The sequence below is a fragment of the Diadema antillarum genome, unplaced genomic scaffold, assembly GCF_040938485.1.
Source record: "Diadema antillarum isolate AM-2024a unplaced genomic scaffold, OU_Dant_1.0 seq00000520_RagTag, whole genome shotgun sequence".
In the NCBI taxonomy this organism is placed as follows: domain Eukaryota; kingdom Metazoa; phylum Echinodermata; class Echinoidea; order Diadematoida; family Diadematidae; genus Diadema; species Diadema antillarum.
This window is the reverse complement of record NW_027271472.1, coordinates 215,209-241,596: the sequence shown is the minus strand read 5'-3', so window position 1 is coordinate 241,596 and position 26,388 is coordinate 215,209. Positions and strand designations below refer to the sequence as shown.

General features: G+C 40.1%; 1 protein-coding gene across 1 annotated transcript in view; it reads left to right on the top strand.

Annotated features, from left to right (window-relative positions):
- Positions 1-26,388, top strand: part of LOC139734276 (nuclear pore complex protein Nup107-like) — a 32,933-nt gene that overhangs the window by 2,947 nt on the left and 3,598 nt on the right. The window contains exons 3-22 of the mRNA XM_071645071.1: positions 839-933; positions 2,036-2,152; positions 2,838-2,932; positions 3,700-3,847; positions 4,588-4,744; positions 5,135-5,276; positions 6,083-6,243; positions 7,410-7,693; positions 8,339-8,484; positions 12,330-12,475; positions 13,281-13,329; positions 13,676-13,745; positions 14,260-14,417; positions 15,465-15,561; positions 16,001-16,054; positions 17,794-17,903; positions 18,407-18,509; positions 19,247-19,407; positions 23,912-24,040; positions 25,010-25,123. Coding sequence (XP_071501172.1) covers positions 839-933; positions 2,036-2,152; positions 2,838-2,932; positions 3,700-3,847; positions 4,588-4,744; positions 5,135-5,276; positions 6,083-6,243; positions 7,410-7,693; positions 8,339-8,484; positions 12,330-12,475; positions 13,281-13,329; positions 13,676-13,745; positions 14,260-14,417; positions 15,465-15,561; positions 16,001-16,054; positions 17,794-17,903; positions 18,407-18,509; positions 19,247-19,407; positions 23,912-24,040; positions 25,010-25,123 — 2,536 coding nt within the window. The remainder of the gene's footprint in view (positions 1-838; positions 934-2,035; positions 2,153-2,837; positions 2,933-3,699; positions 3,848-4,587; positions 4,745-5,134; positions 5,277-6,082; positions 6,244-7,409; positions 7,694-8,338; positions 8,485-12,329; positions 12,476-13,280; positions 13,330-13,675; positions 13,746-14,259; positions 14,418-15,464; positions 15,562-16,000; positions 16,055-17,793; positions 17,904-18,406; positions 18,510-19,246; positions 19,408-23,911; positions 24,041-25,009; positions 25,124-26,388) is intronic.

Sequence of the window (26,388 nt, the reverse complement as noted above, 5' to 3'; positions counted from 1 at the left end):
GTGTAGACATTGTGTGAGTGTGTGTCCTTTTGACGTAAGTTTTACAAAACACTCAACATGTTGACCAGGAGATGCTGCCTACTGTTGATGGGTCACACCACATACTTTGGACAGGGCAGGCACCACGTTTCTAAAAGTGTGTGTGGGGGGGGGGGGCTGTACCAGTTACCTGGTACCACTTTCAGGTTTCATCGGCTGCTGACAAGCAAGCAAGTAAGCAAGTAAGCAAGGAAAAAAAAAAGAGAGAGAGGGAGACCTTCGGCGCAGTTCTCTGGTGCCACTTCCGGGTTTTATCATCGAACAAGCAAAAAAAAAAAAAGGGTTTTACCCGCACTTTTCGGTTGCCACAGCTGCCACTTTGGTTTAACCAAACCATTGATTAATTTATTCATTGTAGTCTACACTTCTCAGTGGCAGGAAAATCTTAATTTAAATACCGATAACTATTTTCTCCTGAAAAACGGATAATTCTCATATCACATTCCATCACAGGTTCTCAGTGATGCACACAAGCACTGCAACCAAACTGTCTTGCAATTCCCAATTTGTGAAATATATGACATACAGTGGTGCACAGTAACATTGATTTGTACCTAAATGAGATATTGATTGATTACTGCTATGAAGACTTTTAATGATTACTACCAATTTACATTGTACATGTCGCCTGATATAAGAGATGTACCAGTATGCTGTACTGGTTGTTGAGTTACTGTACAAGTGTATGTCCGGTTGACAATGTTTCAATCTAAAGTGTTATGCGTTATGGGTTACATGTGCTGTCGGTTTCAGACAAATTTCTTTAGTCCCACTTTATTTCTACTTGTGTTTGCTGCAGGCATGGAGATCTCTCCTTCAGTCTTCTGAACAGATCCATAGAGCCGAGGGAGGAAGTCCGCAGCAATATTCTGCAGCATGATCGAATCAGGAAATGTATCCTTGAGAAACGTTCATGACGTCTCTGAAATTGCAACTGATTGACATATTGTCCTACATCGACATAAATAGTCTCTGAAATGAATGCAAGAAATAGAAACCTGTCAGATAATGCATTCCTTATCTTTACTTAAGGAAGACATCTACAGATTTTTGTTGACTTTGAGTGTACAAACTGTATACTGTATATGCCTGTGTGCTCTGTGATCATGGGGGGTCTAGGGCAATTTCCTCGGACCCTTCCCCTGACCCTAACCCTAATCCTAATCCTGAACCTAATGCTAACCCTAACCCATACTCTATACCCCAAACCTTACCCTAACCCTAATCTTTACTCTAACCTTATCACTAACCAATATTTAGCCAGGGGGTACTTGCCCTTGGGGGTAATTGCCCTGATACGATCATAGGTCCAAGCTAGACATCACTGATTAAGACTGAAGTGAGCAGTGTTGAAAGTATTAGATTGAAGCTTTACTACTATAGTATGCTGACTAGAATTTTAGGGTTACAGCTCGTTATTCCGAAGGTTCGTTATTCCGAAGGCTCTTTATTCCCAAGATTCGTTATTCCGAAGGTTCATTGTTCCAAATTTCATTTTCGGATTAACCAATCTTTGGAGTAACGAACCTTCGGAATAACACCACAAATTTACGGATTAACGAACCCTTTTTTATTTTCGGATTAACAAACCTCTAGGTATAGGGAATTTGCGTGTTTCAGATTAACGACCCTTCGGAATAACGAAACTTCTGAATAACGAAACTTCGGAATAGCAAACCTTCGGAATAACAAACAGCACCCAAATTTTTAATAGTGCATGCTTGGCCATGTAGTTGGCAAACTCTTGTGCGTAGAGCATCTCTCTAACAGGAGTCTTCTGTGTGCTCTGACTTTGCACCAAGGCTGATGTATTCAGAGTTTTTTTTAATGTCAGTAACAGCAAACAAACATACAAACTCCTGCTATATTAGTGGAATTATTATCTAGTAAGAAACTGTACGGCTTGTGCATAAAACACCTATTTTTGATTTAAAAAAAAGAAGAAATGATGGTAATTTCTAGTCCAGTATTCCTTGACCATGTCCCACCACCACAGCGATCGGGCTTCTTGAACATGCCACCGGCATCCAGGGTACGCCTGGGCCCGTGTCCAACATGTGGCCTTACAACCAGGGCATGCGGACAGCAGGAAGTGAAATGAGGCGCAGAACATGTGAGTTGCAGACACTTCAACCAGGGATGAACAGAGAGCAAGAAGTCTAGTCATGAGTTTAAAACAACAGCAACAACAACAAAAATGTCTTCCTCAGTGTACTGATGTTGGTTTCTAGCTCTTTTTGTTCACAAACAAAGTACGCCAGTAATTTGAAGAAGTACTCCACATCAGAAAACTAAATGGGCTGTGACGCGAGAAAAGGGCCCTTAGGGCTTAAAATACCGAAAATGAGTTTCACAATCACATTGAAGAATGAACTCTGACGTATTCATGCAAATTGTTTTCTGAAATTCCAATCCTAAATGCCCCAATTATGACATATAAAAAGGTATGTTTTGTCCAAATCTTGCCACTTTTTGATGCGTTTATGCATGTGCGCGCAGCTAGCTACCCAGTAGCTGATCTTATTTTGGCCGTATTGCTTTGTCAAACTTCGATCCGTTTTGTGGCGTTTGTGCACGACAGTGCTGAGGGCCCTTTTCTCACATCACTGCTCAAATATTTCAGGGGAAAAATGAATAAATGTAGCAATTTTGGATATATGCCAGAATTACGTAATTATATGAAATGGAAGTTTTTGAAAAGAGGAAGGGATCAGGCTGTAAATATGCCCTCTGGTTGTTATATTGTTGCTTTGTGTATACATGTGTTGATGAAAACTGTTGCTCTGATTATGCTCTAGACACACCCCAGAAGCCTCCGATGACGTCAGAGTTTGATGTGTCAGACACCATTGGGATCACTCCTGGGCGATCTTTCCTCACCTCATCAACCAAGGTTAGTCTACACAGGGAGTGGGGGAGGGGGATGCAAGACAATGTTTTCTAACGTCTCTAACATGCTCCGTGGTTAATGTTTGAATGGAGTAATAAGACTGTTGAATGGGTATGTGCATGGTATGGAGGAAAATGTGAGAAAACAAAGTAATTACTCCTGGCATCTGATAGCAGATTCAAAAGGGAATCTCCTGAGCTAGCAGAGTCATACCTACCACCTTGGTCAAGGAAGTGTCCATCTCACAGAATATACCTGCCAGGATTTGAACCAAATTTGTCCCTGCCTCCCAGTGCCAGTGGAATGGACATTACAGACCTCATTTTCTTGTGTCCACCACACCTAATCCTTGACTTGGGATAATGGATATGAAATATCCCAAGATCTATCTCTTATATATCATATATTAACTAAACAGTTGAAGCTGGGACATTTTAGATCAAGCATCATGAGCCCCCTTCAGAGGTGGATACCGGCACGATACAAGGAGCCATCATCATCACCACCACCACCACCACCTTTGTCATCATCATGATTATTATCATATCATCACCATCATTGCCGTCATTACCCTCATTACCATCATCATCATCATCATCATCATCATCATCATCATCTCGCAAGCTCCATTACAAGGGCCTTTCATGTTTGTTTTTTTTTAGTGATATTTTGTTTGACATAACAAGAGTTTACTTACAAAATGACCATCCTCTTCAATCCCCTCTGCCACCTCCCCCCCCCCCCCCCCCCACCCCCAACCCACCAAACAGCTGTCCAGCTCTGTCCTGGAGCCAACACGAGACCTCCAGGCTTCCCTTGTCTCCAGCCCTCACTACAACTCCCTGCTGGACCACACAGAGATGACCGAGGATATGACAAGAGCTAATCTACTCCTTCAAGAAGATCCTGGACAACTTGGTAAGTGACAATATGTAAAAATCTATCAAACCTTCCACCCCTTTCCAAATCTAGTCCATCATTGAACACAAAATACTGTAGCCCAACAAAGACTCACAGCATGGAATTTTTTCAAAGTGGAGCCGACAGCTTTTTTTGCATCTAATCATGAATTTTCGAATTGCCTCTGACATCCAGTGCAAGATAGTGTAGACATGAACTTTCTTGTGCATTTTAATTTCGCCTAATCTTGGCTCTCACAAAATTTGTGAGTTTTAATTGCATATTCTTTGCTTTAACAGTGATGCTAAATGTCAATTTGTTACAGTATTTTGTGTCTCATAACATTGTGCATTTGATTATGAAATTTAAATTATCACACCCATGTATTAAATTTGTGTATCCGTCACTTCTGTGGAGTTCTATACCAACTGTTACTTTTTTGGAAGTATTTTGCATGTACAGTAACAGCATTACTACATGTTTCTAGGGCAGGAAAGGTAAGAATACTGTATTGCCACCAAAAATATGCCTTTTCAGCCGTCCAAATACTGTAATGCAGTCTGTGGTAACATTTGCAAAATGTTAGAATTCTAAGTCAAAGATATGCATTTATCGGCTGTTTCAATGCCAGTGAATTCGCTACCATTTCTTTGGGTAAAATTGTAATAATGTTTGAATTCAGAATAATGCATCCATATATCATGTTCCTGTAGCAATTATGTTACTGTTTTGTACAATAATTGTTTTTTTTTTTCCAGCAACCGAGGGGATGTACAATGACTTCCTCGCAGCCTTCAAGAAGCACCAGTCCCTTGTGGATGTTTTCACGTTAGTGGGGGAGTACGAGAGGCTGTGCCATGAACAAGTGGCCATGCTGAATCATCTCATTGCCAAGACCGTCCCTGGGCAGAAAAGGTCAGTGACATCCAGTCAATATACAGGCCACTACCACTCTGAGTTCTACACCACTGTGCATCACTCTGCATTGCCAATTTTTCTTATGCCTGAAACATTTACAATTCATACATTTTTAATGTGTGCAATTTTTCTCTTTTAAATATTCATTGATTTAAATTACTTCTTTGATTCTTCTGCTTTCATACAAAGCAAAATAGTATCAGGATTAAATTTCTCTTTAACCCGGTTAGGACGTACTGATTTTGCTAGAACACGCATTTCCCATAGACACTTGCCTGAGTATTCTCGGAACTCGTCCTCAACGGGTTAAGCAGCCAAAGGAGTTCTTCCTCGCAAAGTTCTGTGTAAACCCTCAACGTGCATCGTGATTTGTCTCCTTTCCATCAGTTTCTCACGCACACTTCAAGTTCTGCGTCTCCTCAACCAAGAGAAGGCCACTTGGCGTCTGATTGCCTCGTTGTACCAGGACCGGCAGATGGCAGCAGATGACCCAGATGATATGCTGTCAATTACTGTGGACAGAATCCATGTGAGCCAATTACTACGAGAAAGTGCAGTCTTATTTTATTTTCCTGAATAGAAACTTGAGGTTGCTGTTTGATTGTCTGTCCACTTCAGTTACTTTCGGAACACAGAAATTAGTGTGAAATCATTCCTAGATATGCTACTGTTTAAATTCAGATTGTTTTTTTTCTCCAAATACCTCCTCTTCATCATTAAGAGACATACTTGTATAGTATATGACAGTATGGACAAGGTCTAGAAATCAGTAATGAACATTGAAAGTGCATTAATTTTAGTTTTTCATACCTGTTTTTGTACACAGGTGTTTTATATCGAAATACAGAATTTAATCGAATATGAGCTACCCTCATAACAACGAAGCAGCCCCAAACCAACTTAGTTGGGTTAGAATACAATAAGCTCCCAGGAGGGTGAAATGATGAGCATGCTGGACTATTCAGTTGTAGAAATTATGTAATATGAGACAAGTTGATCGTAACATGACTGAAAAGTCACCTAAAATACTCAGAGAAAATGTGTGAAAAGGAGATGTTTAGATTTCTCTTTTGTAAACTTGATCATACCCCTCTGCTGTAGATGATAATTGTCATTGTGAAATTTCATGAATGTCATTTACACAGGGATCAATGTACAGTAATTACCTTGAGCCTTACGCCAAATGTTTGAAAGGAACTTGTGATATGTTTGGTGTAAATTCCCCTGATTGCTGGGAGTTGGCCATTGTCATTTTTAGAGTGATAGGATAGATTCTTTCAATAGGTGTACTGATGACACTTTTCGTCTCTGGACTGAATGTACTTCTGCTTTCAGACGGAGCAGTTGAGTGAGAGAGAAATAACGGACGGCCTCTTTGAGAAGGATGCCATGGTAAGACAGCATCAGATCATTGTGGACTGGCTGGAGAGTGTGACTGCTGACCAGCTGGCCATGTCTCAGGACAAAGTGCCCTTCTACTCGCAGTCTGTGTGCTGGTCAGTATCTTGGAGGCAGATCTCACATCCATGTTTAAATCATTGCTATCCTCACCCCATGGTTTGGCCGTCGCTGGGGTGACAAGACCTTGTATCTCAAATTGTGGTGAAAATGACTTTTTTGGATTCATGGTCAGATAACCACTTACACAATGTCCTGTCCAAATCCTAGCTGTTATACCCCCAATATGAAGCCACCACAGCATGTCAGAGGAAAGGCTATCCCATTTGATATAGTGCTTTGGCTGCCATGTTTTATTTGCTCTCCTGGACATTTGACATTTTATGGATACACGGTCTTCTGGCCCCAGCGATGATACACACGCATAGGTGAGAGTGTACTAGTGCAGATGTGGCGCACTCGAGAGTATTTACAATAGTGTATGTACGATAGTGTGACATGCACAAGGTGCAGCTGAGTGTATGTGGCCTGACGTTGTAAGCAATCACAAACTTAGACCTGTGCATTATTTGTTTTATAAAGTTCGTCTATGAACTATTTTTCAGTTACTAGTACTTTGCATTGCATGACAAAGGGGCCCCTCTTCGATCAGCTTCGCAGACAACCATATGAATTAAAGCAACTGCTTGGGTTCATACCAGCCGTACAGACCTTTTCTGCTGTACTTGTTAGGGGAAAAAAAAAATGAAGAGGTCACATACAACCCATTTCAGTGCGTGTGCTTATAATTGACTACATTCTTGAACCTTCTATAATTCAGATTAAACCTTTTGAACGTATAACTACCTTGCAATGTAAACCTCTACTTAACAAAGGAAGGAATTGATTTTACTTGATATTGATTATGTGTATAGAAATTGTGTATTCATAGAGATTACATCGCAGAGTAGTGTGATATATGGATGATGTGACCCAGGAAGAGAAACATTTTCATGTACTGCACCCCACACAGACACACACACACACACAAAGGCAAGTTCAGCAGTGGGCGGTGCAATGCTTTGTAGAGGGGCTCGTCTGAGTTTGATATATTTGTTTTGTTTCTGTGTGCCTTGTATTATATAACTGTACGAGGACCCCCCCCCCCCCCCCACAGCTCTGTTAGTACTAAACAGCAACCATGTCAAAGCAAGATGGAAGCATATCAATAAGAGCCTAAAAGAATGAATAATGGTAAGTACCATTGCATTTTTGTCCACACCAGGGAAAATACCCTCCATGCTCTCCAGCAGAGGGTTGTGTCAGGGTCAACGTCTTCCAGAGAATCGACCGTGAGCTCTCTTGACCCCGACGCCCCGATCCGAGAGAACCGTCCCCTGGCTGACCTGGACAAGGAAGACGAACTCAGGCTCCTCCACAGCGTCTTCTCCATGATCCGGGCAGGCAAGCTGGAGGAGGCCCAGCGGCTTTGCAAGGACTCCGGCCAGGCATGGAGGGCGGCCTCCCTGGAAGGATGGAGACTGTACCATGACAGGAACATGGCTTCAGGTGTGATGGGGTCAAACCTGCTTTGGGGTCAGGCCTGCTTTGGGGTCAAACCAGATTTGGGGTCAAACCTGCTTAGGGGTCAAACCTGCTTTGGGGTCAAGCCTGCTTTGGGGTCGAACCTGCTTAGGGGTCAAACCTTCTTTGGGGTCAAACCTGCTTTGGGATCATATCTGCTTTGAGGTCATGCATGCTGTGGGGTCAAGCATGCTTTGGGGTCAAACCTGATTTGAGGTCAAACCTGGTCAAACCTGCTTTGGGGTCAGGCCCGCTCCATTGTCACACCTGTTCTAGGGTCAGCCTGACCCTAGAACCGGTCAGGCATGCTTTGGTTTCAGGCCTACTTTGAAACAATGTTACACCTCAGCTTTGTAGGGGTGCTTTGATGACAAGTTTTGTTCTTTTTTTGAGGTGTTTTTTTTTTTTTTGTTGTCTACCTATTCTATTTTATGTTTTCATCTGCCAAAAGGATTAATTCCCTACTTCTTTTTTTCTTTATTTCAAGCTATGAAAACCTTTCTCTGCATGTTCATTTTTTAGGTCCTGATACTAATTTGATTGACAGTGTGCCCAAAGTAGCTGGTCAATGTACAAGTTAACGTATAACCTGCCTGAATATTTTTGTTATCATTTCCGCCTTCTTCTCAGTCGACAACTCGGGCGATTTGGCACCCATCGAGGGCAATCCGTACCGCGACATCTGGAAGAGCGTTTGCTGGAGGATGTCGGAGGATGAGAGATTCCACTTTGTGGAGAGAGCCATCTATGCTGCCCTCAGTGGCAACCTTAGAGAGGTTTGAACAATCCTTTGCTAATCACCCATTTCAGATAATATGCATTTGTATATTCCACATACTAAGAATGTTGCAATAGGATTGGTCCAGAGCTGATCATGTGATGAAGCGTAGTTTTGCCCATCACATCACCTGAGAAGAAAAGTTCGTTACACTCTATGTTGATAGTCCCTTTTGTTTCGCTGATCTCCACACAGTCCACACAGTTCTAACGCAAGATGAGTACGCGCGAAATAAAAGTGCGTTGCACTGTGAACTATCATGTGACCTAGGTCACTATATAGTACACAGTGCAACGCACTTTCACTTCGGTGCTGCGCGGTGCGCGCAGCAAATTCATTGTTTTGTCATCTACGCGCACACGTAGCCTAAGCCCTAAGGATAGGCCTACCTAAAGACAGCTAAAACGGTTTCAGATGTGGAATAAAATGGGAATTTCTAGGACCCTAGATGTGGAATATAAAGCAAATAATCAACTTTTAGTTTCAGGCAATGAGACAAACTATCACTTCCTCGGCGATCTGAATGTGTACGCTATCTTTCCTCAGCTGCGCTTCGGAAAGATAGCTACAACCAGATCGCCTCGGAAGTGATAGTTTGTCCCATCACCTTCACCAACGTTGATTATTTGCTGACCATCATCATCGTAATATATAATAATGTGATCTGTAGATAGCGCAAATTTACTCTCTTCTAATTTGTGGTGGGGTTTGTACTACTTGGTAGTAGAATTCAGGAACACTGGGAGAGGAAGGTGAGTATGACAAACAAACACAAAAACCGGGATGATACAATACAGGGCTCGACACTAACTTTTATTTTTGGTGGCCCGATCGGGCCACCAAAATCATTAATTTTTATTTTTTGGTGGCCCGAAAGTAAAATCTGGTGGCCCGAAAAAAAAATCAAGAAAAACATAAGAAATACTAAATCGGTCCTACTGAACATAGAAAATGAAATATTAAGTATTACTGAAGTGATACATGTACCCATGTCTAAAATAAATGAAGAGAAAAGTCAATCATCTTACCGTTATTCTGAGTTCTAAGATTTAGCAAATAGGCTTATAGATTATTATAAAAGTTGGTGCCTATTTAGGTGGTCAAAACTTACGTTTGAAACGATAGAGTGGGAGCATTTGCAGACATTTGTGAACATCCGACATCTGTTTTGGCATTATGAAGAGCTGGAAGTTACCGTTATTCATTTCTGATTGTAAAAGCAATTATCCAACATTTACTAGTATTTTAACATCGTACGGAGCCGAATGTTACTATTAATTTTTTTTTCAAATGTAAAAGCAAAGAACTGACATTCATTTTAACGTCTTAAGAAGCTGAATGTTATCCTTATTCATTTCTGAACGTGAAAGCAGACATCCCCAATTTATTTTAGCATCTAACTGAGCCGATTGATACCGTTAATCATTTCCAAATGTAAAAGCAATAATCTGTTATTCATTTTAGCATCGTACGAAGCAGAATATTACCGTTATTCATTTTAAAATTAAAAAAGCAAACATCCAACATTTGTTTTATTATCATACGGAGCCGAATGTTACTGCTGTCCACTTCCGAAAGTGAAATGAATTATCTGACAATTTAGCATTGTACGGAGCCGAATTTTACTGTGTTTCATTTTTGAACGTCAAGGCAGACATCAGACATTAAACATTCTACCATCAAACGCAGCTGAAAGTTACTGTTATTCATTTCGAAATGTAATAGCAAATATCCGACATTCATTGTAGCATCGTATGGAGCAGAATATTACTGCTATTCACTTCCAAACGTAAAAGCAATCATCTGACATCTATTTTAGCATCTTCCTTAGCCGAATGTTATTGCTATTTACTTTCGAAAGTAAAAGCAAACATCCGACTTTTATTTAATCATCATTCGGGGTTGAATATCATTGTTATTCATTTCCGAACGTCAAAGGGCAAGGGATCATTCGACATTTATTTTAGCATCATTCGACATTTATTTTAGCATCTTCCGCAGCTGATCTGTTTTTGCTATTTACTTCAAACCTGAACGTGAACATCCGATATTTATTTTACTATCTATATGGAGTTGAATATTATTGTTGTTCATTTCCAAACGTCAGAGCAAAATTAATATCCGACATCTATTTTAGCATCTTCCGGAGCTGAATGTTGTTGCTATATACATTCGAACATAAAAGCAAACATGAGATTATTCTTATCATTCACCTGAACGTGAACATCCGGTATTTATTTTACTATCTATATGGAGATGAATATCATGTTTATTCATTTCCGAACGTCAAAGGGATCATTCGACACTTACTTTACCATCTTCTGGAGCTGAATGTTGTTGTTATTTACTTTCCAACGTAAAAGCAAACATCCGGCATTTATTTTCTCATCGTACGGAGTTGAATATTATTAGTATTCATTTCCGAACGTCAAAGCTAACATTCCACATTTATTCCAGCATCTTCTGGAGCCGAATGTTATCCTTATTCATTTCCGAACGCAAAAACAAACATCCAACACTTCTTTTAGTATCATACGGAGCCGAATATTACCGTTATTCATTTCCAAAATAAAAAGCAAACATCTGACATTTATTTTAGCATCTTACGGAGCCGATTGTTACCGCTGTCCATCTACAAAAGTAAAGGCAATCATCCGACTTTTTGGTGGCCCCGGGCCACCGGGCCACCGTTAGTGTTGAGCCCTGCAATATGATTTGGTACCCAGGAGATCTGCAATAACATGTTAAGGTCTTTTTATGCCTCCGCCAACGAAGTGGCCGGAGGCATTATGTTTTCGGGTCGTCCGTCTGTCCGTCCGTACGTCCGTCCCGTTTTGTTTTTGTCGATATCTCAAGAACCGTGTGGTGGTTTTACATCAAACTTGGTATGAGGGTATATCCTGAGGGGATAATACTTTTTTTGGATTTTAGGGTCACAAGGTCAAAGGTCACAGGTTATTTTGTGAAAAAGTTAAAAATTAATGTTTTCTCCATATCTTGCAAATGGTTCAAGGTATCTTCATGGAACTTAGTATATATGCTTGTTCCAATGGGCAGTGATTATCTAGGGAAGGTGGGGGTCATGGTTCAAAGGTCAGGGGGTCAAAGGTCAAGGTCAACTCCTCCAGATATCACTACTTTCCTTACATTTATGCAATGCCTGAAGGTTTTTTTTTTTTTCTTAACTTGATGTATGCATTTATTACCCATTGTATATTCTGTGGGAAGTTTCTTGCCAAAAGGTCAAAGGTCAAAAAGTCAAAGGTCAAGTGAAAGTGCTGAATTGCACTTTTTCCTCCATATCTCAAAAGTAACTCAAGGTATCATCATGAAACTTACATATTTATGCATGTTCAACCTAGCAGTGATTCTCTTTGGAACTGTGAGGTCAAAGGTCAAAGGCCAGGTTTAGATAATGCTATTTTCCCATTTGATACTGAAATTATACTTTTTCTCAATACCTTGAAAATTACCCAATGCATAAACTTATAAAAGGGTCAAACGTCAAGTAAAAATCATCATTCCCCCAAATACCTGCACTCTGACATTTTAATCATTCATCCAATTGAACCTAGTTCTAGGAAAGTGGACATTCAGCACATTTGTGGCAAACCTGTCATTTTAATATTTTGCCAATTGTGTGAAACTGTCATCACACATTGTCAAGACATTGTACTATAGACCTATTAGGAGAACCATGCATTATGGCGGAGGCATATCAGTCGCCGTAGCGATATATCTAGTTTTTTATTGCATTTGTAATTTGTAATTAAAAACAAATCTGTATAGGTTTGAATCTACTGAAACTCACTCTACTCATGTAATTGAACTTTGACCTCCAAGTTGCTGCCAGCATGTGACCTGTGGGAGGACTGCTTGTGGGCTTACTTCAAGGTTCTGGTCGACCAGGAAGTAGAACGTGAGATCCGAGCCCAGCTGAGGCCAGACAGACCTCTCCAGAACCTACCCCAGGGATATTACATGAAGGAGTAAGTCCTCCTTGATTAATCTCATCTGCGGCTGTGTTTTTGCAAAATCACACATATTGAGAAGTAATGATCTCCATTCTACGCGATGTTTGGGCAAAGCCACGGTACATAACGAATACATTAAGCGGTGCACATGCTGTTTGGCAAAGCCAGGTGATTTAATAATTAGTATGTCAAAGCTTTTTATGTGTCTCAAGAGATACATGGATTTGCCAAATCAGTTGGCAGCTCGGACATCTAGTCTTTTAATGTGGCAAAACCATGATATCTCAAAGAAAAGAGATACATTGTTTTACCATCATTTTGAGCCAAAATCAGAAATTGCCAAAATATAACAACTAAAAAAACAAATTGTGTTGAAGGTCCACAGTTTGACAGATGAGAGACCAAACATAACTATATAGAAAAAGTTTAAAACCTGGAATTTGACCAAAATTTGAGATGTGTGGTTCTGCCAAATCATGGTCGTCCTTTTTGGGGGTTTGACTTTCTTTTTGAGGATAAAAAATGACGAAAAAGTACACCTATAAACTTGCATCGTAAGACCATATTGATACCTCTTTGCCTAATTCTTTACCTGAAAACATCTTTTAAGATTATTAAGATTGTAATTATGCAAGTTATAAAATATCAAACAGCTACAGAGTCATTTAGGCTGCATAATTTCAATACAGTCCTGTAAAGATTTGTGGTCACACTTCATGTTAGTGGACTGGAATGCATTAAAAAAAAAAAAAAAGTTTTGAAACCTAGTTACTGTTGATGTTGGTACTTATCATTACTCTTGAACTTCATCCTTTTACAGCTTGACACCACCACAGATCTTCCAGGAACTCCACGCCCATCCAAACCAGGTGAGTACGGCGAGAGTTGGTACGACTCCCAGGCTAGCAAGACTCCCTGCCTGCTTCGCTTGTCGTCGTAACACATTCAAACAGTGTTTGTCTTTTACAACTGTACATGATCTGTGATGCAGTATCCTCTATAAAGCTTGTCCAAAATGGATGTTATGTCACACTTGCCCCTGTTTTTGATTGTAAAGTCTTAGTAGAGTGGAAGGCTGATCCGTCAAGTTTCTGTACTTATTCATGGCCAAGTAGAAACAAGACCAAGTAATCACTAAGGAGAATGTGACAGTTATGATGTCTTTGCAAGTTTTCTTCATTTTCCTTGATTCTTATTTCTGTGTTTTTATTACAGAATGTAGAAGCTCAAGCCAAGGAGAAGATGCATCTTGTGCAGAAATACATTATTCTGGGAGACGTCGACAGTAAGTAAAGTGTCCGGGGTGTTAAAGTGGACTAAATTCAGTCAGGGAGTGCAGTATTCTGCAAAGTTTTGTTAGTGTAAAGAAACCTCATGTACTGCTAGGCATGCCAGTCTCATTACTGGAAGATATATTTTGCTAGTACATAAGTAATTTAATTAAGAAACAAAAAGCAAAAAAAAAAACAACAACAACAACGAAAGAAAGAAACTCCTGACAGCATTGTTTTTAGTACGGTTTCCTCAATGTCTCAAGCAAGAGATTCAATTATGTTTGAATAGCATTATAAAGTCCTTTAGCAGTTTTGAACACAGCATGTATGGTACAGTAATTATTCCAAGATACATAGTGGAAATGAAATTCATTGTGATGCAGGGATAGGAAATACAGTCAACCTTACACACAAGCACACACACACACACCTAAGGGCAGCTTAGGATGGGTACTAATTTTCAAGAGGGCGTGGTCACTGGTAGTTAAGGTGCTAACATATGAACACTCCCTATTTGTCCACCAGCTCTTCTGGAGGAAATGAATGACTGGCTGTGTGAGACCAGCTCTCGCCCCTCCCATCACCTCGTCCGCTTCATGGCCCACCTTGCCCTCATCCTACGTGCCTTGGGTCTGCAGACCAGGGAGGAGATATGTACCTCCATCATCGAGGCCTATGTCAAGGTACCTCTTTAAATTCTTTAAAGCAGAATGAAACCCAAATGCTATTTGGATTGAGTGAATGCAGCAATATCAGTAGAGCACATCAGTGAAATTTGATATGAATACAACAGGCTGTTCTGAAGATACACATTTTTTGATGCAGCCATCGCTGGATTAGAAAACTACAACAATTTGCAATGTCACGCATGGACAGTGATATAAAGAAAATATAAAGAGAATTCCACAAAATTTGATTTATATTGAAAAGTGCACATTCCCTTGACTTGTTACTGGCATAAGTAGGCCTGCTGGTAGTATTTTTCCCTGTGCTTACTGAAAGAGGTAAGTCAAACGCTTTTTTTTTATATATTAGAAGAATAGAAATATGTTGAATATTATTTTTTCTGTGAATGATTTTGGCCTATTGAAATATGTGTAATGCAGAAATATATCCCGAATTGCTCTCTGGAATCCCCCTGATTTTAGTGTGCGCATGATGGCAGCCCTGTTATATGGCCTTGGTGGAGGTTTGTGCTATCTCTGAGTGCTTCTAGTTACCTCCGCCAAGAAAGGAGGTTATGTTTTCTTCAGCGTTGGTTTGTCTGTTTTTGTCTGTTTGCAAAATAACTCAAAAAGTTGTGAAAGAATTTGAATGAAACTTGTAGGAAAAGTTAATAATGACACAAGGAGCAGATAATTAAAATTTGGTAGTGATCCAGGAATTTTTATGGAATTTTGAAGGATATTTTATCTTTTGACAGATAGGGTCAATGAACTTGAGAGTTCAAGCTATGTGTACTTGAGGTTTGCATTCGCTCACTATCAAAACAGTATGCTCTGCTCATGTGAGGCACCGCAAAGCTGGAAGCTGATGACATACACAAAAGGCTTTTATATTGGGAAATGAGGTGATTTTCAGCTTGCTTGTATGGGTGGAAATGAGCTGTTTGGCAGAGGTCTGTGCTCTCTGAGTGCTTCTAGTTTACGTACATGTGAAAAACTGAGAAATATTTGAGGACTGTGTAGGTGGTCAATAAAGACGTCGTCTTGCTATTTGCCCTCACCCAGGACTTGTTGGCGGACCAGAGGACTGAACTGGTGGCTATGTATGTCGCCCAGCTTCCCCCAGACCTGCAGGTCACGTGGTATGCCAAGTTCCTTGAAGGTGAGATAAATTTTACTGCCAAGAAGTGTGTCATTACTCATTTGTGTTTGGAAGACTATTTTCATGCAGTAAACAAAACATAAAATGTACAGGCATTTAAAAAAAGAGAGATGAAAAAATACTAAAAGAAAACCAACATAATTGAACAAAAATTAAAACAACCCCTCCAAAAAATGAAAACAAATTATCTTACATTGTTCACCCATTTGAAGATTTCAGGCAATGTAATTTTACATGTACTGAGCATTTTATGATGCTTTGATATTGCAAATTTATTTATATCATATGCATCTGTTGATATGACCACTGCAAGCCACTATCCACCATGTTTTAGTGATACTGACATTATCCAGCAAGTCTAAATGCTCCTTTGAATGAGGATGGGGGGAAAATGTTTGGTTACTGTAATCACATTTGTCTTGTCCTGTCTTGACCGTAGGTGTGACCGACCGAGACCAGCGACAGTACTGTCTCCAGCTGGCAGAGGATGCAGGTGAGTCTGTGTGTAGTTTGTATCTCAACAGCGAACTTTAGATCTGCGACACGAATGCTAAAACGACGCTATTAGGTTAAAAATGGTGTTCTGCACATGCGTATGGCAGCTGTTTCCATGGTCCAACTCGGGAGGCTGCATTGTCTTAGTGTTCACGTCGCAGATCTAAAGCTCACTATTGGCTTAGAGAGTAAGTGGTAACCTGATGGCGACTTGATTCTCACTGGTTTGCGGAGACATCTTTCTGGTTTGCGGAGACATCTCCCTGGTTTGCGGAGACATCTCCCTGGTTTGCGGAGACATCTCCCTGGTTTGTGGAGACATCTCCTTGATGTCTCATAGAGACTAGCTGGGTCTCTGGGGAGTCCGAGTGGCGACCTGGTGGCGACTTGAGTCTCGCTGGTTTGTGGAGACATCTCCCTGGTTTGTGGAGACATCTCCCTGGTTTGCAGAGACATCTCCTTGATGTCTCATAGAGACTAGCTGGGTCTCTGGGGAGTCCGAGTGGCGACCTGGTGGCGACTTGAGTCTTGCTGGTTTGCGGAGACATCTCTCTGGTTTGTGGAGACATCTCCATGGTTTGCAGAGACATCTCCTTGATGTCTCATAGAGACTAGCTGGGTCTCTGTGGAGTCTGAGTGGCGACCTGGTGGCGACTTGAGTCTCGCTGGTTTGTGGAGACATCTCCCTGGTTTGCAGAGACATCTCCTTGATGTCTCATAGAGACTAGCTGGGTCTCTGTGGAGTCTGAGTGGCGACCTGGTGGCGACTTGAGTCTCGCTGGTTTGTGGAGACATCTCCCTGGTTTGCAGAGACATCTCCCTGATGTCTCATAGAGACTAGCTGGATCTCTGGGGAGTCTGAGTGGTGACCTGGTGGCGACTTGAGTCTCGCTGGTTTGTGGAGACATCTCCCTGGTTTGCAGAGACATCTCCTTGATGTCTCATAGAGACTAGCTGGGTCTCTGGGGAGTCGGAGAATCAAAGTTGTTCAATTTTTGTGGAGATTTTATATAGTCTCCAGCTGGTCTCAGAAAAGTCTCTGTGACTTCTTAGAGATGTCTCCTTTCTGTGAGGACCCGTAGAGACATACCGGTGACGATGTGGAGACATCGCGGAGATGTCTCAGCAACTGAGAAGACGTCACTGAGAAGTCCCTGCAACTGACAGAGATGTTGTGGCAATCTTCCTGCAACTTTTTGGCAAATGATTTGTAAACTTATTTGAAGTTGTCCCAGACGTCACCCTTGAGTAGCCTTCTTGGTGAGAGCGCAAGCCATTTGTGAGGAAAGACGTCTACTGCTGTAACAAACTGACATCAATCTCTACTGGATGTCACAAACCTGCTTGCCTGCTTTCCCTGGGGGCGGGCAACTGAACTGCAACTGTACAAAGATTAAAATCAATGGGTACTTGCCTGTTACAAGCATTGAGCTTTGCCCAATGCCCATTTGGGCCCGCACTCTACAAGAAGTAGGAATAAATGAATTTTATTTTTGTTATTATTATTATTATTGTTGTTGTTGTCGTTGTTTTTGTGTATAGGCGTAGTAACAGAGATTTGCTTTTTTGCAGTTACTCTCGATGACCATGATTGTTTGCCCAATCTGTATTATGATTGACACCAAGTGAAAAAGACGGCTAGTTTCTTCTTTTCACTGGTTTTGGTCTTTTGCATATAATTATGTGTCACATGACTGTTAAATGATGTTGCATTTTGTTTTCTGTGTCTCCATGAAGGTTTGGATGTTGCTGCTATAACCAAGAGGGTTGTGGAGACCCTGAGGTTCAAGGAAGAGGAGCAGCCAGATGTTGCAGACTCAGCAGCATATGACAGTGCCACCTCCCAGGTTTGTCTCCTTTTTTTTTTCCTGACAGTTCTGTAGTGTTTGAGGATGTAAATAAACAAGACTTGATGGCAGTGTGGTTCTTGCTTCAATGTGGCTCATGCCTCATACTTTCATGTGTTGCATGTTTTTTTTTTGTTGTTGCAACTTTATGTTATCAGCCATGAAATGGACACAGAATGTCTTGCACTGAGTAATAAATATAATGCCAGCATATCTTACACTGATTGAGCAATGTCTTGCATTTTATATGTTCATTACTGTATGCACACATGTAGTTGGACATTGCTTTTTCTGTCGATGTGTATGTTTATTTTTATTTTTGTAGATGTCCAAAAGAGCTTTATCAATGTGTGCATATTTTTGTGGTATGAAGCTAGGACAAAGGCATTTTGAGTTGAGATTAAATCTTGGGGCTGAAAATTGGTGAAACGTTAGACATCTAATAGTACTTCCAATGAGTATGCTGACTTTTTGTTTGTTTGTTTGAAAAACCACTCCTTTAGGAGGATCGACGTAAGATTGAAGCCATTGACTGGTTGGTGTTCGATCCATCTCAGCGGGCAGAGGCCGTGAAGCAAAGCAACGCCATCATCAGAGCATTCCTCGGTGAGATTGTTGTCAGCATACTATCATCTGTGACTGTAAACTGCATCTTTTTATATATTTCTCTTTTATTTCTTTTTATGTATGTATTTATGTTTTCTGAGAGAGGAACTTTTTTGCAGTTATTTTTTTCACATTGGGCCAATTATTAGTGTACTTGTTTGTGATTTCACACAGAGTATCTTATTACACATTCTAATGTCTCGCCAAGAAATTCATGTTCTATTTTTTTTTCATTCATTCACTGAGGTGCAAATGTTGGAAAAACAAAGCAGAATATTATACACTATGTAATATGTATTTGTTGATGTGTATGCATGTATGGTTGTGTAAATATATTTGTGTGTGTTATTTACATGTCCATATGTACATGTACATACTTCAGGAATGTTTGATGTTGGCATGATATGGAATTTGAATTGTGGTCTCTTCCATGAGTTACAAAGTATATGTGTTTCTCTGCATTTCTGTGGTTAAAATGTAATCATGGTATGATTGTAACTTTTAATTCAAAATTCCTATTTCTTCACAACAACAACTTGCAAAACATCTTAAAAGTAAATGTATATCAGGTAAAGTTTGTAAAGTGTCTGTTTTCCTTTCTTTCCTGCAGTGTTGATAAACTAATGGCTTTTTATCTTGGGCAAATGTATCATACGAGGAAACAAGTGCATTGAAATCAAATAATTTGATTTGTTCCTGAGTGTCTTATACCTCTTGTCTTCTACGACTCTCTGCAGCCACTAAGAAACATGATGCTGCTAGAGCCGTCTTCAGGAAGCTGCCAGAAGATTCCATCGACATCATCCATCGGAACTGGAGAGCCAGGGTGGGGTCGGTCCCTATTCCCCCCCAGGATGACAATGCCATCCGGGAGTATCTCTGCATCAAGGCATACTTGGTGAGTTTCCTCGTGTGGTCTGTCTGTTTTCCCCTCTCCCATTTTTATATGGAGTATGAATAGTATGCAGATATAAACTGCTTTTCGGGGCATATTCGACATTATTTTCCCGAGGGATCTCAACTCCATGCTGTGATCGGAGGAGCAAGCTACTCCATAATAGCATGGAGTTGAGATCCTGGGAGGCAATGATACCAACAGTACCCCAAATAAAAGAAGACTACAGTCAACCTCGCGTAAGTCGACATAATCGGGACTGAGCAAAACACGTCGACTTACGCGAATGTCGACTTACGCGTAAGTCGACATTTTGTCGACTTATAAATGAAAATTAATTTCCCCTGTACAGAGTAAGATGCGGATCGCTACCCATATCTTACTCCTTTTGCCGCCAAAACATGCCTACTGACATGAGCAACAGTAATGTTTTAGTTCATGCATAAATCTTGCGCGGGTTAGTAACGACAACGCACAATTCCCAAATCTCTAGAGAGATTTTGAGAGAGCGGGATCGGAAACCTAGGCCCGTTTCTAGACACTTAACGTTTTAAACTTGATTTGAAATATCAAAGGCAAATTCCCAAAAATTGCATTAAACTTTGGGATTTAGATTCAAGTGCGATGCTGGGAAGATATGCGTGTGATTTCGCATGATTCTGTCGAGATTATTTTTCAGACTGAGTTGAAATATGTGTGATTTCCCTTCCCTAAGTCGCCATATTTGTTCTGCTTAAATTTGTATCGCCATACTCGGAAAATGAATTGTTCTCGCGCTCCGATTCGCAACATTACCGCTCTGTATACGGCGCGGGCCCATCTGAAATAGAAAGAAGAAGAAAAGTTTGTTAATCCGAAAACGACATCTTTCGGACTACTATAACCTTCGTAAAAACAAACCTCTTACCATTGTCGGACTAATTTAACTTTGTACTGAGATTTAAAACTTCGGCATAGCGAACTTTAACAATTAATAATTCGTTATCATATTTTTTCATTGACATTTTGTGAAGCAGCATGCGTTTCGGTAGTTTGAAACGTGTAAATGTTGCGATGTCTTTCCCCTACAAGTGCAGACTAAGTTCGGTCACGGCAAAAGTTCCGTTACGAAATAAAAAATAATGCGAGCCTTTTCAACAATAACGCACTTCCGTACATTTTTAGGCGTTTAAACGCAGTTTCTAGTTTCGGACAAGAACCGCAAGTCTTTTCTGCCACGCTCTTGCGTTTTAAATACAGCGTTGCTTGTGATTTGTCGGACTTGCATTTAATTTTTAGAGTTGCGTTTAAACGCTATTGAGTTTAAATTTCATACAATTTTCTAGTTTTGTGTGATTATCAAACGCAAGTCTTTTCAGCGTTCCGTGTGATTTGATGGACTTGTATTTGATATTCAGAATTGCGTTTAATTTTTAATTTTGCTTACGATAAGTCTTTCAAACAACACACTTCCGTAGATGTGTAGAGATGCGTTTAAACGCAATTTCTTATAGTTTCGTACAAAAAACGCAAGTCTTCTCTGCAACGCTCTTACGTTTAAATACAGCGTTACGTGATTTGATGGACTTGCATTTGATTTTTAGAATAAAAAAAAAAGTTCCCTACAATTTTCTAGTATCGTATGATTATCAAACGCAAGTCTTTCAGCGTTCCGTGTGATTTGATGGATTTCCATTTGATTTTTAGACTTGCGTTTAAACGCAATTGAGTTTAAGTTTCCTACAATTTTCTAGTTTCGTATGATTATCAAACGCAAGTCTTTTCAGCGTTCCGTGCGATTTAATGGACTTGCATTTGATTTTCAGAGTTGCATTTGATTTGTAATTTTGTTTACGAAATAAAAAATAATGCAAGTCTTTTAAACAATAACACACTTCTGTAGATGTTTAGAGATGCGTTTAAACACAGTTTCTTATAGTTTCGTACAAAAACCGCAAGTCTTCTCTGCAACGCACTTGCGTTTAGATACACCGTTACGTGTGATATGATGGACTTGCATTTGATTTTTAGAGTTGCGTTTAAACGCAATTGAGTGAAAAAGAGATCCCTACAATTTTCTAGTTTCGTATGATTATCGAACGCAAATCTTTTAGCGTTCCGTGCGATTTGATGGACTTGCATTTGATTTTTAGAGTTGCGTTTAAACGCAATTGAGTGAAAAAGAGATCCCTACAATTTTCTAGTTTCGTATGATTATCGAACGCAAATCTTTTAGCGTTCCGTGCGATTTGATGGACTTGCATTTGATTTTTAGTGTTGCGTTTAAACGCAATTGAGTTTAAGTTTCCTACAATTTTCTAGTTTCGTGTGATTATCAAACGCAAGTTTTTTCAGCGTTCCGTGTGATTTGCTGGACTTGCATTTGATTTTCAGAGTTGAGTTTAATTTCTAATTTTGCTAACGAAATGAAAAAAGTAATGCAAGTCTTTTCAACAATAACGCACTTCCGTGACCGTAGATGTATAGAGATGTATTTAAACGCAGTTTCTAGTTTCGTACAAAAACCGCAAGTCTTCTCTGCAACGCTCTTGCGTTTAAATACATCGTTGCGTGTGATTTGATGGACTTACATTTGATTTTTAGAGTTGCGTTTGAACGCAATTGAGTTTCAGGTTCGTACAATTATTTTGTAGTTTCATATTATGATTATCAAACGCAAGTCTTTTCAGCAACGCACTTGCGTTTAAATGCAAAAGTTGCGTGTGATTTGATACACCTGCATTTGATTTTTTGAGTTGCATTATTAGTTGCATTGTAATAAATCTTTTTAGAAAGGGCCCTGGTTTTAATACCGCTTCGGAATAATCAACGTTAGAATATTCGGATTTACAAAAACACCTATTTCATGTTCGGATAATGAATACCTACTGGGATATATAAGTGTACAAAATTTGCGCGTTTTGAGAAAAACGAGAGGGAGAAAAGGGGTAAAGTGAACTGTCTTGGGTACTACATGTAAATGAGTGTATGCCCTTTCTATATTCTGGCATACAAGACAATGGACGCATGGCGCGAACGTTACCGCGCCGTACACTAGCGAATTATCGAGAAGAAACGCAGCGAATCGGAGCGGGAAAACAATTCTTTTCGGAGAATTGCGATAAGATTTTGAGCGAAAAATTATGTCGACTTAGACGAGGGAATTAACACGTATTTCAGCTCAGTTGGCACTGAAAAATCAGGTCGACTTACGCGAGTTGTCGACTTATAAATGTCGACTAAGACGAGGAAATTTTCAAGGAATAACAGAGGCAAAAATCGGGACTTTTTTGTTGTGTCGACTTAAGCGAGTTGTCGACTTATGCGATGTCGACTTAGGCGAGGTCTACTGTATATCTAATTTGTATATTGAATAAAATTAAATAAGATTTTACTTGGTCAACATGACTGCGCAAGACAGTTTATACATCAGTCGCTGCCATAGTTATTTACATTGCAATCGCATCAAACAAGGGTCACCTCTCATGCTAGGTACATGTACATACAATGTACGCATCACATACGTACTGCGTATGTACCAAAATAGGGCAATCTTGTGCTGTGGGGCAGTTTAGCACTGTGATGCAGTTGGGTACTGTGAGGCCAAAGGCAATTGTTGAATTTATGCCCCAGATTCCAACCAATCAGAACTGAGTATTCATCACATGATGTATATTGATTGTTGATAATGGAGGAATACATCTGCATCAAGGGATACATGGTAAGTTTACACTTGTATGCATTGTTTGTAATGGACTCTCCTAAGTGCAAGCTTGGTGAGTTTACGTCTGTCATGGTTGGGGGGGGGGGGGCTAAGAAGCAGTCCTGGAAATATTTTGGTGTACATCACGGGGTGCTACATAACTTTTTGTTACCACTTGCCCGGTCGGGCAAGCAGATTTTCACATTGTTGCAGAACACTTGCCCGAACATGAATTTTACTTGCCAGAAAAGGAAGTCCAAAAATATAAGAAATTGATACAAAAAATCACTTGTAAAGCCAAGGACATGATAAAACCCAATCATTTGAATAGACAGCACTTGTGGGAAAGTAGCAAACTTGGTTCGATAGAGTGTTGGTGTTGGTTTGGTGGGACTTTTTCACGTAAGTGTTGGGAAGTAAAGATAGCTTCATAACTTTTTGCTTGCCCAATTCGGGCAAGCATTTTTTCTCATTGTTCAAAAACACTTGCTGGACTTTGATTTTTACTTGCCCCGGGCAATCGAGTAAGTGCTTATGTATGATCATGATAGTGATGTCACTATTGGATTACACCTTGCCTACCTGCAGTGGAGGAGGCAACACTGCTCTCAGACGCTGGGCAGACCTCCATGAAAATGTGGAAATGAGTTTACTTATTTTATTACAGGACAGATCAACCATGGAGAAATTGCAAATATTGACACATCTTATCTGGGTACGCTAGAGATGAGAGGAGGTTTTGCCTTGGAGCACAAACATTTTCATGTTGGAGACTGGTCAATACACTGAACCACCCATGTTTCCTTTTTGTGAATTTATATCCAGGATGCTCTTGATGCGTACAATGACTGGTTTGCCCTGTATCACCACAAGAAACCAACTGAGCCCTCTCTTCCAGGCGACGCGAATTTTCACGAGAGAGTTCGCTTCGAGCATGAACACAAGGAATATGAGGTATGTCTGTGTGATAAGAATATTCTGTTTTTTATTCTTTTTGTTTGTTTGTTTGTTTGTTTCTGTTGCAGGAAAGTATTAATTTATCAAAAGCAAAAATGAGGAGTAATTTTTCTCAGTGTGCTGTCTACATTTTCCTGAGCAAGTATTTCAGGTTTGGATGGATGTCTTTGCTTGTTGAATGGTTACTTTTCTGAATTGATATTGTCTTCTGAATTGGTTTTAAAAGTGTTAGGAAAATGTGAGACATCACTCGAAAATTTTTATTCAAAAAGTCCAAATTACAGAAGAAATACAGGCAAACAAGAGCCGTTGCAGTGAGACACGACTTGCTGAAAAATGCCTGCCTCGGTCCTGCGGTTTTATGTATAGACCTTGATGCATAATGCTCCATTAACTAGTCAAATATTGTAAAAGTGGAAATTTTTGCGCATTTCGCACAACCAGAAAGTAGCATGAAAATGAAAGCATGGAAATATTTTTGCTTGCCATATTTTCTAGTAATCGATGTCTTGATACCACGGAGCGGAATTAAAAACATGCAAATTCATTTCATCTGACCGAGTGGGGAAAAATTACTCTGCAAAAATATCCACTTTTACAGTAGGCCTACAGGGGAAGATATGCAGCGAAATTCTGAGTTGCAAATTTGATGATGCAGTAAAATTCAGAGTTGCCAATTTGATGATGCAGCGAAATTCATCAGAGTTGCCAATTTGATGATGCAGTGAAATTCATCAGAGTTGCCAATTTGATGATGCAGCCAAATTCAGAGTTGTTAATTTGATGATGCAGTGAAATTCAGGGTTGTGATGATGGCCAATGTGATGCTGGCAAGATAATCATCTCTGCTGCAAATTCCCTGAAGACTTGATGGGTGTAATGAGAAATCACAGTGATGCAGTGGGTGGTAGTGCTTGTGTCGAGCCATGACCCGTTTCTGTGCTTGGTTTCTTGAACCCATCCCAGATGGAACTTGACCGTTGGCAACAGACCCTCATGGTCCAGACAAAGGGCGTGTCGGACACCATCTACAACGTCCTCCTCTTTCTGGATGGGGGATGGATGGTGGACCAGAGACAGGTTAGTGGACTCTACTCATATCATTTGTTTTAAAAGCGTACCCTAGCCTCAGCTAGACTACGAAAAACTACGCATATATGTACAGTGCACTCCCGTTATAACGAACACAGTTATAACAAAATTCCGGTTTCTTTAGATTCTTATAACGAAGTAAAAATTTGGGCTGCAATGTCATCCACTCTATGTATTTCTATTGTTTATTTGTTTGGTTATAACGAAATTCCGACATAACGAAAGAAAACTGCCGGTCCCGAGGACTTCGTTATAACGGGAGTCCACTGTAGTTTACTCCCCGCGATAACTTCCCGTAGTTCTGAGCATGTGATTACACTTCCGACAAAACTATGTGTATTTTACTTCCCGAGAACATCCCGTAGCTTTGAGCACGTGTTTGCACTACCAACAAATCTGTGTGTAGTTTGAACGATGCGAAATAACCCATAGATTTGGTCTCTCACTAGCATGCTGTACACAGGCAAAAATGTGTGCCCTCCTTGAATATCAAAGATGCAAACACGCAACAGCAAGCAAAATAATGCCCAGTAGTCCATTCTGCCTGCATTCAGAATGCGCTACCTTTTGGTACGCAAAATCGCCTGTGTTGATACCTGAAGGGATGCAGTTGGTCACATTCCAAGAATGGAGCAATTTGAATACTCCATTCAATCCTGGTATCATTAGATTTTGAAAGACAATGGAGTGATTTTGACAGACAACAAACCATGCAATACATATTCGGCTGTGCTTTTCTGTTATGCCCATCTTATTTCAGGGTCCAGTTAAACCAGCCGTTCCCCCAAATGGTGGTCAGAATGGGTCAGAATGGAGACATTCTCAAAGGCATGCAATTGAGATTAGATTAGAATGTATTCTGGATGCAATTCTGAATGCCAGTGATAATTTGTTTATTGTGCCTTAAAGGGATGGTATTGTATTGGTGGAGATGATGTTTGGGCTTTTAACTCTGTGCAAGATACCAAGAAACCACTTACAAAATAGTACAGAGCATACCATTCTAAGAAGATTTCAAAGTTTATTTGATGTAAACTGGATTTTGAATGGCTGAGACATCCAAAGACAAAGTAAAACAAAGCGATTGTAAGAAAAGGTGGGTCCCAACTTTTATTACAATCTCTTCTTTTTTGGATATCTCAGCCATTTCAAAACAAATTTTCATCAAATCATTGAATTTCTCTTGCAATTACATGCTCTTTCACATTTTATGCAAGGTTTTTCATTATCTCACAAAAAAAAAGTTTTAGATA